The sequence below is a fragment of the Ostrinia furnacalis genome, unplaced genomic scaffold (genome assembly GCF_004193835.3).
Source record: "Ostrinia furnacalis isolate ACB-3 unplaced genomic scaffold, ASM419383v2 OfSCF7477, whole genome shotgun sequence".
Classification (NCBI taxonomy): domain Eukaryota; kingdom Metazoa; phylum Arthropoda; class Insecta; order Lepidoptera; family Crambidae; genus Ostrinia; species Ostrinia furnacalis.
In genome coordinates, this window is record NW_021137716.1 from 24,822 (window position 1) to 41,750 (window position 16,929).

General features: G+C 39.7%; 1 protein-coding gene across 4 annotated transcripts in view; it reads right to left on the reverse strand.

The window, feature by feature from the left end:
• Positions 1 to 3,784: 3,784 nt before the first annotated feature.
• The window catches only part of ClC-c (chloride channel protein 3), a 64,931-nt gene continuing 51,786 nt past the window's right edge, over positions 3,785 to 16,929 (reverse strand). For all 4 annotated transcript variants that reach the window (XM_028321189.1, XM_028321190.1, XM_028321191.1 and 1 more), the window contains 10 exons: positions 16,763 to 16,921; positions 15,910 to 16,049; positions 15,092 to 15,274; positions 12,464 to 12,678; positions 11,432 to 11,640; positions 10,727 to 10,867; positions 10,071 to 10,281; positions 5,913 to 6,076; positions 4,659 to 4,872; positions 3,785 to 4,052 (listed from right to left, as the gene is read on the reverse strand). In XM_028321189.1, the coding sequence (XP_028176990.1) occupies positions 3,962 to 4,052; positions 4,659 to 4,872; positions 5,913 to 6,076; positions 10,071 to 10,281; positions 10,727 to 10,867; positions 11,432 to 11,640; positions 12,464 to 12,678; positions 15,092 to 15,274; positions 15,910 to 16,049; positions 16,763 to 16,921 (1,727 nt within the window). In that variant the 3' untranslated portion in view covers positions 3,785 to 3,961. The remainder of the gene's footprint in view (positions 4,053 to 4,658; positions 4,873 to 5,912; positions 6,077 to 10,070; positions 10,282 to 10,726; positions 10,868 to 11,431; positions 11,641 to 12,463; positions 12,679 to 15,091; positions 15,275 to 15,909; positions 16,050 to 16,762; positions 16,922 to 16,929) is intronic.

Below are 16,929 nucleotides of genomic sequence, written 5' to 3' on the forward strand. Positions count from 1 at the left end.
CTATGTTTTGATGTTACTCATCTGTAGTTTGTGATATTATGTCTTTTGTATTGTAATATTGGATGACAATATTTATTTGTTAATTTAGTTTTGTTTTATATCTTCCTACCATTCGTTTGTGGCGTAGTAACATACAGGGAGCCTCGAGCGTGGTCGCCGGCGCGGACCGCGACTGTTAGCCTTGCTGTTATACGAGTGGATTTAAATATATCACGGATTAATATTTTTGTACATTTGGCTAATATTTTTGTATGCTTGGCTGTAGTCAGAGCCCCCTGCAGTATATCACTAGTCCGTGCCAGCGGCTATGTCACGCGACAAACCTTCCTCCTAGATAATGTTAAACTATATGATTATTAATATGTTCCTAGAAAACTAATGTTTACTGTATAACCTGATGTACATGTATTTAACAAAAATAATAAATGATTTCTTCGTAATCGAGTGTTTCATTTCTTTAATTATCTAATATGCCAATGAACCAAAACGAAGTCGGTTAGTTTTATGTTCATTTCTATGAATTTAATTAATAAAGAGTGTATTATAATAAAATAGGAGTATAAGGGGCAAATCAAAGAGTATGTGTAAAAAACAAATTAAATAAAACTCTCCTTAAATGTCTGCAAATCTTATTTATTTATTCAATAAATTATTCTAAACTCAAAACATCTAGAAATAAAACATTTTAAATATAAATAAATTATACAGCGTAAACATAAACCATTACATGCTTCCTATAAGTGTAACTTCATTTTATTTATACATTAAGATAGTAAAACATGTATACAACGACGATATCCAATAAAATGTACGTACTTACACTCAAAGGAGTGGTCACATTGTACAGGATAGGAGACTAACCGGCTAGTTGTAAGTAGTTAACATCCAATTAGAACCTAGAGCTGTCAAGCCGCGGATCGACATCGAGAAACCTACAGACTGACTTCCTACCTATACCTCGCCTCTGCTCCAGAAGGACCGACCGAAACACTCGACAGCGAGTAAAACACAAAACGAACAGAATAGATCTGACCGATTTTTGTCAAATTTAGGTTTCAGAAGTAAAAAACTTTGACTTTCGGTCGGTCTGTGGTGTGTTATGCAGGCATACTATTGCCTTTACTATTGAAATAGACAAGCGCTGCCCAGAACAAAAGTACAATTTACAAAAAGTCACAGCAGAGCAGGTACACCTAGTGTAATATTTACAAACACTTAATATCGATAAATATCAGTCCGTTTATATAAAATACAGTGACAGGTATACTGTAGAACATCAAGAACAATATAAACATTTGTAAACTATGGTGGTCGTCAGCAACGCCCGAGCGATTGCAAATAATTTATCATACACATTGATGTATTGCTACAAACGATATGATCGTAAAGTGAAGGCAAATAAGAATTACAATTTCATGACACTTATGACTATGATTGTGTTAATAATACCAATAAACAAATACATTTATATGGATTAGAGCCTCAATACACAGTAGACCTTTAAATCTCATAAATATAAACATCCAATATTAAAAACAATAGTAATAACACAAGTAGTGGCGTGAACCGTAACCTCTCTCTAAAATTTAACTTCAACAACTAATTCAACTTACTTGCATGACAGGATATTAAAATCATAATAAAAATACATAGTGTGTATAATAATAGGAATCATTAAAATCGTGAAACTATAATTATTAGAACGATGTATAAGAAGGCAACAATTAATAAAAGGTCATGATTCAAAAGAATACGCAATATTTATATCGAACTCTGACAATGCTTGCACATCATGACGGCGAAGATGCCGCCGAACGAACCTTATCCCCGCCCGACCCTCCGAGCCTACAATACCACGTTTTGTGTTATTACCACATTATTTACAATATATACACGTCACATCTAGATTTACGAAAACTTTACAACACTACTTTCATGAAAGACACGCGGTAGATGACAGATTCTTATATTAAACCTCACTTATAAGATTACATTGCACTTTACCAATTATTATGACTTTCAAGTTTACACTATGCCTTCCTAGTATATACGACTTCTACTAGTACTAACCCATTACAGTATTCGGTGCGCGTAGGCAACGCGACTTGGCTACCAAACTACAGCTCCTGACGCTAGCTAACCATGATTACGTACTACAGCACACTACTGAAGATGACTTCGCAACGGATGTTCGATTGTATCAGAAGGTGGGACACTGAACACAGGTCGATGCTGAACTATGATGCTGTCCGCGGCATTGTTATCTACTTTGAACATAGAGATTTATTTAACACAAAACATTTTTGGTTCGCGAATGTGTCAACACCTATACACTATCATCTGGTCTACACTTATCGACGCTACACTATTTATTAAACGCTGCCTTCCGAGGTAGAAATGACGGAAGCTTCGAAAACTTATATTCAATGTTTCTGTAATTGCTATTGGCTCTAATTCGCATGAAATTATTATATTTGACAAGCAGCAGACTAAGATCATGTCCAAGAATTAAAATTATTCGTACACATACTTTTAATAAAATTGTATAATATAGTGTTATGTAGTTAAAAGAAAAGTAATTATAAAAATAAAATTCACTAAAACCTATTAAAAATGAGATAAAACATATAAATCTTTAGTACAATATTGATACATATTTACTAAAATATGGTAATCTTTCATTTTATGATAAAATTCTCAATACAATGCAATCCTAATTTTCGATTGAAATAATTCCGATCTCTTGTGATTCTGAGTTACGTATCAGCTACAAACTTTGTTCAAATTCCATTAAAAAATATAATAAAATCTACAGTGTGTAAAAAATAAAGTGATGGGGGTAAAATATTATGCATTTACACATACAAGATATACATTCAGTTTTATAATAGCAATATTTATTATAATAACATTTCCTCGCATTCCAAATGCTAAAATCCTAATAATCTATTATTCTAGTGGCGCGTGGAGTCCTCGCGAGCTCACTCGCTGCATCGGCTATTATACGCTATAATACTATAGCTCACTTAAGTAGGATAGTTCGTGCTACACAGGAAATATTTCACGATACTAGGTCCTGATGTAGTCGGATAGTAAATTGATCTAAAATAAATAGTAGCAAGTTCGCCTACACTATAAAATAGCTGATAAATAACAAAGCACTTTGTACAATATTATTAGTTACTAGCTGCATATCAGGGTAGTCATGCTTGCGTGAGACGTCGGGCGAACGTTGCATTTTATAATAATCCTAATTAAAACGCGATGGACGCGATAAATAATCTCGATAGAACATGTACACATTATATTAAATACAATAACATCAATAAACACGACTGCTCTTAGATGTAGCGTTCCTCAAGCGAGTGACTTGTATTTACAAGACCGTCATGAGTCGATCGTCTTATTCTAAATATCGTCGGCGACGCATCGCAGGGATCGTACAGATGACACACCAAGTAACATATACAGGGTGTTAGGTAAATGGGTATATGAGCCGACACTAGCCCATGTTAACATGGGCATATAAATTGTATGGTGAAGTCAGGAAATTGATATCTTCATTTTAATTATTTTAATTTTCATACAAATCTGATTTTATAAAATTTATTTTGTATGATAATATAAAAAAAATAAAATGATGCTATCAAATTTCTGACTTCACCATACCATTTATATGCCCATGTTAACATGGGCTGGTGTCGGCTCATATACCCATTTACCTAACACCCTGTAGACTACGTTATTCAGTAATACGTTCAGTAATTCATAAACTGTTAACCACATGAGTTCCGATGTATTCGCACTGACGCCACTGTGCTGTCGCGGGAAGGATAGTGGGGTGTGGAGGGGGTGAGGTGGTGTGAGCTGGTGCGGGGTGGGGCGAGGTTCAGAAGTAGCAGGAGACGAGTTCAGCGGGGGTGAGGGTAGGGGCGGGGGTGGCGCGCGCGCGCGGCGGCCGCTAGTTGAACAGGACCGAGTTGGGGTCCTCGTTGTCCATCTGCTTGACGTGGCGTAGTACGTCCTTCTTCGTGATGACCCCAAGCAGGCGTCTGCAAACAACACGCTTGTGAGCTACTGTCCCTAAAGTAAGCCTATCGCGAAATAAATCTTGACTGCGGCTATTGGTTTATGAAGTTATTTGACTGGTAATTAAGACTAAGGCCCAGAACAGACGGTGAAAAGCAACTGCAACGAAACTGCAACTTTCTGATGATTCTGATGAATGGAACTGAAACTGAAAGTTTCGAACTGGTCGCGTCATGTGTAGTCTCTCAACGAACGCTATGGCAGAAACTTAGATGCAACTGAAAAGTAACTAGCAGTTGCAGTTTCGTTGCAGTTGCGTTTCACTGTCTGTGTCCTAAGTTGAAATTAATTCAAAGTCAAACCAGTATCGAGTAGAGATGACCATCACTTGCTGACAAAACATGTTGGGACTGGGCCAAAGTCCGCTGGTTCGATAAATAATATCACAAAATCGAAGAGTTTAAATGGCCAACAACGTCTTCAAAGTAAGGGGAAAATCAACTAGTGACTGGTTAACTGGTACACGCTCAGGGTTCCAATCAGAAGGCGGTGCGAATGACGCCCAGCCAAACGACGATTATGCAACAAATTTTATTGACGGGCCAGTGCACTTGTCACATTGAACTCACCCATTGTGCGTGACGAGCGTCTGGCGCAGGCCCAGCTTGCGGAACATGTCGACGACGGTCTCCATGGGCGTCTGGTCGGTGACGGTGATGGGCGCCATGTCGAGGATGCGGTGTAGGGCCAGCGGCGGCGGCGGGCCGGCCGGCGCGGGCCCGCTGCCAGCGAACACCACTGCGCTCTGCCCACTGATGCCCTCGATAGTACGCCGGGCGTTCGCTAGCGGGAATAAATAAATAAAATAAATATCCTTGGACATTTTACACTGCGCTTCTAGTCCCAAACTAAGCAAAGCTTGTACTATGGGTACCAGACAACGGATATAAACATACTTAAATACTTTTTTTTTTTAAATACATACTTATTATACATAGAAAACATCCAGTCCAATACAAACAAATATGTTCATGCACACAAATGTTTGTACTGTGCGGGAATCGAACCCGCTACCTTCGGAAATCAGAAATGAGGAGATCCGTAAACAAACTAAAGTCGCTGACATAGCCCGACGGATTATCAAGCCCAAGTGGCAATGGGCAGGGCACATAGTACGCAGAACTGACGGCCGATGGGGCAGCAAGGTTCTGGAGGCCGCGTACCGATAAACGCAGCGTGGGACGTCCACCCATAAGGTGGACCAACGACCTGATAAAGGTAGCAGGAACTACCAACCTAACCTAACCTACCAACCGTGCGATGGGGATGCATTGGGGGAGGCCTATGTTCAGCAGTGGACGTCCTATGGCTGAAATGAAGAACCTAAAACTACCACGCTCTGACCACTGATATCCTTGATCAGTAAGATAGTTTGTGCTACGTAGGCATACAGGTCTTAATCCGGCACTGGCGCGGGCTCACGGCACATAGCACCCACGCAAGCTTACAGCTAAACTATAAACATTTTTTATGCATAACAAGGTAGTAATTTGACTACAATCGCACCTGATATTAAGTGGGATGTAGTCTAGGATGGTGCATATCTGCCCTGTAAGTGCCTATTCACTCTCGCCTTGAAAATTCCCGGATTGTAGTCTTCGAGAAAGACAGCAGCAGGCAACGAATTCCAGTCCCTAGCTGTTCGCATTATAAGAGTCATCGAAACGCTTAGTGCGAGCTGGTGGAATGTCAACTATATAGGGATGGTACGCTAACCTGCGTCTGGCTCCCCGATGATGGAAGACATACAAGACATGTGGCTAAACTGAAATTACATACAAGTATGTTCGGAAAATGGGCTTGAAAGACACTTCATGACTCACCTATGGCCAAATTGAGGTCGCGGCGCAGCACGAAGCCCACCAGGTACTGAGACTCTTTGGACACCACCACGGGGTACCCGTTGTGCTCCGTCTCCTTGAGCAGCGTCTCTACGTCGTCCACTGTCATCGAGTCTTGCGTGATTACCGCCAGGGTGTCGTTGCGTCTGAACGGAAACGGACCTTGTTAGTTGAGGAATAGGGGCAGGATTATAATAAATAAAATAAATCATTTATTTCTCCTCACAAACTTAGGTTAAATTACATTTGGTAAAAAATACATTACGCTATAGGTACTTAATACTAAGTTTGTGTGGGACTGGTGCCTGAAATAGGTTTTGTTTAAAACCTGTTCTACAGGTCACCAGGCTCCCACCCGTGGAATATTATATGGTAGTATAGCGGTAAGACCCTTAAGTGCGATAGTTTGCGAAAACAATTGTTTTTTTTTTTTTTTTTGTAATGATTATTAGTAATTTGTTATTACACAAATTACTCATTTGTTATTACATAGATCACGAGTCGGCCAGTCCGACCCCTTCACCGTTCGGCTATCGTGGCTACAAATTGATGTTTGCCTGTTACTTTACACATCTATTCGAAAAGCCATAGGACGAATTTGTTGTTACTTGACAGTATTTGGCAGTTACGGATATAGACTAAGAGCTAGTGAACGCCAGACCTACGTCATTTTATAAAAGCTGAAAGTTTGTCAGCGTTTGCTAACATACGCTGACATACTTTCAGCTTTTATAAAATGACGTAGGTCTGGCGTTCACCCGCTCTTAAGTCTAATATGGATGTCGTTTTGTCTGAACAAGTGGAATTGGACCTTGTTAGGAGCAGAAATAGTGCCAGAATTGCCTCTAACCTAATTGGCAGTCCTGGATAATATCCTTACAAAGACTATGAGATCGTGCTGGATCTAAAAACTGCAGAAGCTTCAATCGTGTATGTTCAATCCTAACCAGATAGCACGTCAGAGTGAGAAAATAAATCAGAGATAAACAACGCAAAACTTTTTGCCTGAATTTTTGGTAATCGAACTTCGTGCAACATTGCTTGGCATCGCACTATGTTAAATGTATTTGCACACTTACACACAACAAAAACAGCTAAAATAAAAAAAAATAAGAAATCATAAAAAACAATTCTCAACTAAACAAAAAAAAATAAAAACAACAATAGGAGTGTCTTTTCAAAAGGGGATACCTACATTCTATCTTATTTTTCACAAAATGGGAAAAACTTATATGGGAAATATTTACAGACCTACCGAAAAGCATTATTTCTGTTATGAAACTATTTCATTACAGTGTTCTAACTACACTTTTTGCCAAAAAATATGACTTATTAATTTAAAGTTACAGAGTTCAGAAAAATCATAATATCCTCTTTTGACACGGATCTTTTATAATATCCCCCTTTGTTCTGTACTTACTGTAAATATCCCCTTTAGTTGTGTACTATTTTGTAAATATCCTCTTTTGTATTGTGCATCTCAAGATTTTAAATGATAATAAAACACAGATTATTCTTTTTTTTTAATAATAATAATGACCAAAATTAAAGACGCTACTAAACAGAATTATATTTTTTTAATTATTAGACATTCAAATCCTGATTTGTCCAATATCAGGTGTCAGACAATCACACAACATAGATTCCATTTCGGTATTCTGTTGGTCTTCAGGGCTGCAGTTTGGATCATCAATTAATAATTTTTTATACCACTTCAGTTCATCTAAACTGTACCACACTCTTCGCCAAACTGTTTCTTGAGCAAATAGACGTCAAAATAGGTACCTTGAACTTGCCAGAGTAAAAAAATACCGAAGCGTTCAAAACATACAAATTTTGCGTTCCGTTCTACAGAGTAAAATGTCTAAAAATAAATCCTAAAGCATAAAGTTAAAGGAAATAAAACACTATGTAAAAGTAAATATCCCATTTTGAAACGGCTAATTGGTATAGTGTAAATATTTGTATTGTAAATATCCTCTCTTGTTATGAAATGAAAAATAACTATTATTTTTTTAATTTTGTAAGTGTAAATATCCTGTTTTGAAATGAACACTCATATTTGAAGCTGCTTTACTTGGGAGAATATCCCGTTTTGATTAAGATTTAAGTGACGAAAGTTAGTATTCAGCACTAAGAACAAGACTGCATACTCAGTTGAATAAATAATAAAAATGTAAATATCCCCTTTTGAATAGACACTCCTCAATTATTGCCAATAAGCAAATAGCTTGCCTAACTAAAACGTGTAATAAAACAAAAGAAAAAAGTTCGCACTAATTAATTAATTTGCAAAAATAAAGTAAACTCGAAACAAATCAAATAAACAACCCTTCGTAATGCAATATTATGGTGGGAATCGAACCCAACCACACGTCATACATTACGGTGCGGGCAAATCGCGTGAGCACGTAATAATTACTTCAATAGCTGAATTATTGTAACTACCGCCCAACCAATGCTCTTCGCTACGCATAATTAATTAATTGATTAATTTAAGGCGCTCGAATGCAGCAAGCCGTGTTTAAAGTGCAATATCAGTAAAAGGCACTGTTTAAAATATTAAACAACACAAACAAACCTTGTAGTTCAAAATAGGGCTCAACAATGGAAAATCAATAATCTTGACATGTTAATAGCAGCTAGTTACATGAAATTACTTCATCAACTGCACAAAGTGGGTAACAGGCCAGCGCTGCATCAAATATGTAGGCTGTATCGATTTACCCGTGCATACATTCTGTGACCTAATTGCATATAAGACATCGAAGTCTCATTAAACGACTTTCATGTTTACATTTCAAGAAACAGAGGTTCCTTCGTTTCAGCTAAATGACGTGCAGAACTGAACAATGGCCTCCCCCAAAGATGTGTTTCTCCTAATAAGCTATCCACTCATTAAAACAAAATTAAAGTAACAGAAAATGTAATTGTAACAAAAAAGAAAACAATGCAAGCAGGATAATGAAGAACGAATGCGGCCCCTTGCAGTGCCACCCCTTGCTACCGCTTTCGCTGATTAGACCGTGTCAAGGATCATCCGCCATATGCCGTGGTGTTTGCAAATTTTATAAAAAACAACATCAATTGGCGATGCAAAGATTAGCAACAATTAGTTCTGCGTCAGCTTAAAAGCGGCGCAATAACACGGATAATTATTATCGCACTGCATTGAGCTTAGCACTCGCAAAAAAAAACAAAAGGTAATCGCACAGCAAAAATAAAATGCAAAAAGAAACACAAAAAACTCGCAAGGAAATACAGATACAAACAGCAAATAAAATAGCAATGATAAAGAACAAAAAATCTCATAAAAGTGTTAACTCTGACGTACTATCTGACATAGGATTAGGTGTGACTACTCAATATCTTCTTGTGCTCTTATCAACACAAATAAGAGCATATAAGAGTAGCTCTCTTGTAAAAGAGACAACAAAAATGAGTTAATAAAATCATAACAATTATTGTCGCCTCTGGTTCTGGTTAGCCAGTCAAACTGTCGTAAATTACGACGTAATTACATAGTAAAGGGCAATCTGGAAGAACTTCCAAGACCTGTAAATTTCTCCCACCGCGGACGACGAACGTAACGAGTGAAGGTAGAAACTATTTATAAGAGTTGGTGGAAATTTGTTCCCTAGTTTTGTCGCTGAACTATCTCTCGGCGAGTGATCTATCCGCGAGCGTGCATCACCCGGCTATTACATTCGTCAGTTTTTATCACTGCTACAAATTAGAGGAAAAATGTTCTCGCCGGCAATGTGAAGTTACCGATAAACTGTTAATAAATGCATCTCATTTCTTGACTGCTACATCTCCATCGGTTATACATCACTCGGGCAAGAAAATACTACAGTGTTCGTCTGCGGTGGGGCAAATGACGTAGGCTAAAAATAAAACTATAATCTGATCCGGGAGCACGTAAAATGTTGTCCAATGACCCCAAGCTACCCATCCTTATCGCTCGCGCGTAATTACATTGCTGTCGCGACTGTGCGACGGGCGCCCGCAGTGAGTGTGCGAGCGCGACAGCAACATAATTACGCGCGAGCTATAAGGATGGGTAGCTTGGGGTCATTGGACGGGATTCTACGTGCTCACGGACCAGGCTTTAGTTAGTTAATAGGAGGTTGTACTCACTTGGGTTGCATTACGTCCGCCGCGAGGGACGTATGCTGAAACTCATCTTTGCTGTCCAGGAAGGGATATCCATTGAGAGCAATGTGGGCATCGTATATGCCCTGGCGGCCCAGCGCGTCGCCCACCCACTTGGACGCCATCGCGGCCGCCATCAGCGGGACTATGTACCGCACTCCGCCCGTCAGCTCGAACATTATCACCACTAGGGACACTGCGGGAGATACCATACTATGTCAAACGGTTCGACAGAAAAGCATTGTACTACAGGTCTTTACATGTCCGATGAAATTTAAACCCAATTACTGCTTCAGACCCAGAGATCCCAGATTTGATTCCACATGGGGGCAAAAGTTTCTGCTCGGTTTGGTTGGTGGTAGGACTTTGTTTACATTACATTAGTCTGGGACGGACGGATCGGGCTGAAATTCAGCATGCAGGTAGACGTTATGACGTAGGCATCCGCTCAGAAAGGATTTTACTAAAATCCAGCCCTAAAGGATTAAAAACGGGATCCACGCGTACGAAGTACGAAGCCGCTAGTTGAATAATATTTACGTAATATGTACGTACCCTAATTGTACCTAATGTGTTCCTTTTCTTTCTGTTCTTTTTATGTGGTGTGCAATAAAGAGTATTTATTATTATATTATTATTACCTGTCATGCGAGTCACGCCGCCGAGCACGGCCGCGGCTCCAACCATGGCATACAGGCCGGGCGTTATGCAGTCGTCTCCCGTTGAGCATTCCCCAGAAAAGATCCAAATCTTCGAGTGGTGGAACGCTAGCTGTTCCACGCCTGTTACAAACAATCATATTACAGGTTAAAATTAAATGGTAGCAGAACAATAAAGCTATGTCAGGACGAAGAACGAAGGCTAATATAATGTTTAAAAAATCTTGGGCAGGACTAGAGGTCAGATCCACACATCATGACTGTGGCAAGTGCCGCAGAACCCTCAGTGGCACCGAATTTAAGACGAAACTGGAACCTGGACCCACCAGTCACCACCGGTCACCAACTGTGGGTTATTGTTGCTGCTATTGACTGAAAGATGGTTATTGATAATTCTATATCAATAACCATCAATCGTCATCATCAATATCTTCTCAGCACTTGCCATATGTTTGTCTCGAAGCGCTGGTAGGGCCCAAAAGATAAGGAGACAAGTAAAGTGCCCCATAAGGGCTGCTACCTTTTTTATATTTGACGTTCATAAGTGCCACTTGTGGTCTAAACTGAATAAATATTTTTGATTTTGATTTAATAGATTTTTCCAGCGATGCACAAGTTGAGGCGGCACCAGAAACCGGACGGTGGCTGTGATTCACTGCTGTAAGCTGTACAGGTACTGATACTGACCTATTCCCACTATCCTGCCCGCTATGGCCCCGAGGGCCAGGCTCGGGATGAACAGGCCGCACGGTACTTTGATGCCGAAGGTGAACACTGTCATCACGAGTTTGAGCACCAGCGCCAGAAACAGCAGTCCTATCGCGTTGTACACCCCGGGCTTGGCTGGAGCCCGAGTTATTGCTGAACTCACGTCCGTGAAGTTCCGATCGTAGTCACTGCACAAAACATTGACAGTCAGATACACGTGACCATCATAAAAAAAAGGCAGTCAAGGTTAAGGTCCGGTTACTACCAAAAGCGGAGAGCTCTCATCTCTAGCACAGTAGATAAATCAAACAGTACGGAAGCTTCATACAAACGCTCGAAATCACACTCACGCACACAGACGCACGCTTTACACAGCTCTAAGCGAACCTCGCAGTCCATCCGTCGCGGGTGTCGCGCGCGTTGTGTTTTTAATTTAATAATAACTTTATTGCATTCGCTGTCCGCTGTATTTTTAAAAATATGCCACGAGTATATTGCGTTTTTAAACTTCGTAATAATGAAAGGTGAAAATAATTTAATGTTACTTTTTAAATAAAATGCTTAATTAATTACGTAATTACGCTTCTTAACAATTTATCTGTTCTATTTGATAAGTAATTTGATTTAATTTTGATTTTCTTGTTTATATGTAACTTCTTATACCTAACTAACAAAAAATAACGACATCGTATTATGTTGAATTGTTGAACTTTTTTTTTTGTAAACTAAGTACTGTTAATGGTGAAAAATCTAAAACGTTAAAAAACGGTATCGTTTAGCCAATGAGCTGATGTTGTAGTCACTCTAAAACGTCAGATTTAAAGAGACGCCCGGACGCGCGCGGACGACTCCGCGCGACAACCCTAACACTCAATTGAAGTGTAGGTATTTAACTCGACGAAAGGGCCTAGTTTCCGTACTGCTTTAGCTCATATATATACTGTGTTTCTAGTTTCCTCTCTTCTTCGTTTGATAGAAACCGGGCCTTAAGCTAAAAGATTCTTGACTCACCATAGAGGATCCGAATTGGATATCCCGCACTGGTTGAAAAGCAGATAGATCAGCTGGCTGGTGTTCATGCGCGTATACGGGTTGGGATAGGCCACCACCGCTGTGACCAGGGTCACCACCAGGACCTCCGTGACCGGGTACTGACCAAGCTTCGAGTACTTGCGGTACCGACACCACCATATGTTCGCTTTTATAAATATGGTGGCTATACACCCCTGGTTGGGAAAATACACAATTCATAAGTCAATACACCGTCCGAAAACAGAAAAGATTTTCTATAGTCTGTTCGCCGAGAGTTGATAAAAAAAAAAAATATCAGAGGTTCAAAACTCATTATAAATTGCGGCCCGCTAATTATTTTTGTCGATATAATGAAAAAGTTAGTAGATTACACTGGTCAACAGTGGTTTTGGTGCCAAGGAACTGTATATATTTTTTGATTAAGGACCTTATACTGGTTGCTTTAGTAGCAAATTTGTTGATTTCCTACGTGTGGTTTTCTAGATTTTGACGTGTATAGAAAAATACAAAATTTCACCAAAATCAGCGTTTATAATATTTTGAAGTGCTTAAAAACTTTCTTTTCCACGACTTTTGTGAATGAGGTGTAATGGAACTATCACGTTACATCCTCCAGCAGTAATCAGCCATCATATAGCTATCCCATCTGCCTTGGCACCTCTCTTCCAATGGTTTTTAGGTCTTGATAGCATCGCTCTCCCTGTTCTTAGCTATAGCATGCTATAGTGACCCAAGATTCTCTGGGAATTGGTCAAGATGACTGTGGAGGTAGTGCCCTTTGATGAAAATTATTACATCCTGAGTTTTTAGGGCATGTCTCACAATTTCATAGTAGTTATTAGTCCTGTGATATCCGAAAAAAATTTTAGTAACTTCAACGAAATAAGTCCACGTAAATCGTTCCAAACGTCCATCAAACTTAAGAAATCAGTATCTTTTATTAATATTCTTATTTGTGGGCCATCAAAAATTTTCTGCTTTAACCTTTTTTTATGCTCAAACCAGGTTTTTTTTTGTTTTTTCCTCACTTTTTCCACTCTGAACTTCATGTTATGGCTTCTTTGACCATTGAAACATTGCCTCAGTGTTCACAGCAGATTATACAAACAATTTCGGGTATCCACGGCTTGAATACAACCACAATTTCCGACTTAAAGTAAGAAAAATAAGCACTTTTTATTAAAATTTTGCCAAAATTTTTGAAATTCTTAACTGTGTACACATCACAAATGTAATAAATTACATTTGGATCGTTGAGGCAACTTCTTGGCAATGCAGACATGATATTAAAATAAATTTCGTTATAAAAATATACCGATAACATTACAAACTGTGCAACCAAAGTACCGATTAAAGCTAAAATTTAAAACTGAGGGTAGATCAAAAACTACACGTAGGGAAAAAAAAAAAAAATTATTTTTATTATTACTAATACACACCTAATAATAAACTATCAACAGAATCTCGGCACCATTTTAATTTTGATTTTTTGTTGACCAGTGTTATCATTATTATCTCTTTTTTTACGGGAATTATTCCGGTTAGGGCATTCGTGGGGATACGGATCAAACACGTGGCGTCCATGTGTTGGATAAAAAGTATTTCATTATTATCAAGTGGCTTATAGTGTATCCCAATGTTGGGCAAAGCCCTACCCACTGTCATACCATTCATTTCGGTCTTATGTAAAATAAATCTATTCCGTTTCACACATTGCGGCCCGCCGGCCGGGGCGCTTGACGACAGCTGCGTGGCTCGTACCATGTAGGGATTGCAATCCGGTCCGGCGGATCCGGTAATCCGGCGGATCCGGCGTGTTTTTGGACCTACCGGATCCGGTGAGTCGGCGCCGGATCCGGAGGCGGATCCGGTAAAGCAAAAAATACGCGAACGTGAACTGGGAAAGTCGAGCGCGCGCGCATTTGCCAGATCGCTAGACGTGCCGCGACACTACATTGTATTTTCCTTTGCAAAAAATAAATGCTTCTAGTTTTTTTGTTTCTTAGGAGTCATATTGTTTCTTAAAAAGAACTGAAGTTGAATTTATAAGTACAAATTTAAAATACTGTTTTGTTGATTTAAGTATGTGTACCTAGATTATTAATAAGAGTTTAATAGTATTATTACTTAAGTACTTTCAGATACTTACATACAGCAATAAGTGAGAGTCAGACTGATTACTAACTTTATTATTTAGAATTTTCATAATTTTATTAGTACAAATTAGTACTTACCAAAAATTACAATTAATACCGAAAAATATCAATAAAAGTGACTTTATTTTCCATAAATACGTATTTTCTTGTTCTTTTTATGTACTATTATCAAAACTAAAAATCACTAAATACTAGACCAAGTTACTTCGCAATCCGGCCGGATCCGTCCGGATCCGGCCGGATTAGCGTCAATCCGGTGAAATCCGGCCGGATTGAAAATGATACCGGATTGCAATCCCTAGTACCATGGTACTCAGTGCGCGTTGTGACAAACGACGCCCGCCATACAGAATGCGATAATTAAGCGACAGTCGCTATTGCAAGACATTTCATAATATTTATCAACTCTCGGCGAACAGACTTTAAATAGCTAAGATTGTAAAGCACTTACCCCTATTATCCCCAATCCCACAAACGGAATAAGTTCGAAGAATATCCACGGTTTGTTGTACTCCACGAAGAACAGGACGGAGTGTTCGTTGCCAAACGGGTTGATTGACCGCAGAATGAACGCGGCTATCAGAGCGCAGAAAAACGAACGCCATAGTGTCTTCAAAGGGAAGTAGTACGATACCTAAAAATACAGGATTCAGTTAAAATCATGAAGCGTCAATAAAATGAAGAACTGTTACTTATGGCACAGAATAATAATAAAAGTACTACGTACAAAAGTTTTACTTCGCGAAGGTATTTAAAAAAATGTATGCTCAATGTCATTAACAATATGGTGTAATTTAGCCTGTCTCAAGAGTCAAGCACCATTTTGTTGACAAACGTCAGTGATCGGCACTGCGCCGAAGCTATAGGGCTGACTTCGGTAAAATGATATGACGTGAGGTGCCAAACTGCGGAAAATGGCGGAGGAAATACATGATTTAGCATGAATAATATTAATTATTAACTACTTATTTACCTCTCAGTGTCTTGAGGCAACTTAAAAAAGTACATTCTGTGTTTTAATTATTATTTAGGCAGTTAAATACTGCACAGTATTTAGTACACCATTTTCTTTATTTTCCTACATCATACACAAGAATACGCGTGCGTGAGTCAATGTTCGCTCGTATGTGAGGCCTTGTCGAATAGTATCCTGTAGGTGGGCCATCGGGCGTGTTTTGTTTTCGATGTAAACTCGCGGAGATGAACAGGCCTGCTTATGGTTTCTCCAATTCCAATGACATGTGCTGAACTGAACTGAATGTGACTTACTTCCTCTAAGCTGAAGAGGACTCCTCCGATGGGCGCTCCGAAGGCGACAGAGACTCCGGCGGCGGCGGCTGCCGACAATATCTCGCGCTTCTTGGCCTCGTTGCGGCCGTATTTCGGAAACAGGTACGACAAGATATTCCCTGGGGAAACACTGCCTGTCAGTACTGCGGCTTTGTTGGCAACTTACACTAAGGCCCAGAACAGACGGTGAAACGCAACTGCAACGTAACTGCAACTATCTGATGATTCTGATGAATGAAACTGAAAATGAAAGTTTCAAACTGGTCGCGTCATGTGTGGTCTCTCAACGGACGCTATGGCAGAAACTTAGATGCAACTGAAAAGTAACTAGCAGTTGCAGTTTCGTTGCAGTTGCGTTTCACCGTCTGTTTTGGGCCTAATGCTGCATCATTGAAAACGGGAGGAAAAACTAACGAACAATTTGAGGAAAATATACATATTTAAGAATACCATAATAACAAATTTGGCAACAGTACAGAGCTCACTTAGGTTTCCTTGGTAGAACTTGATCGACTCGTAGCGATGATGGTAGATGGCACTGTTAGGTGCCAAATTGGGTAAAGCCTGGTCCGTGAGCACGTAGAATGTTGTCCAATGACCCCTAGCTACCCATCCTTATCGCTCGCGCGTAATTATATTGCTATCGCGACTGTGCGACGGGCGCCCGCAGTGAGTGTGCGAGCGCGACAGCAACAGAATTACGGGCCAGCGATAAGGATGGGTAGCTTGGGGTCATTGGACAAAATTCTACGTGCTCACGGACCAGGCTTTAGCATAAAACGAAGTACATTATAAAGAGTTTGTAAAAAGCAGCAAAGCTAGAAAGACTTACCTAGACAGCTAGCAATATGGACCATAGGCCCCTCCTTGCCCAGGGAGAGGCCGGAGGACACGGACAGGATGAGCCCGACGACCTTGATGATCAGCGTCCACTTGCCCAGGTACCCGCGGATGATGAACCCGCTCAGGATGGTCTTGATCTCAGGGATACCTGTGAGA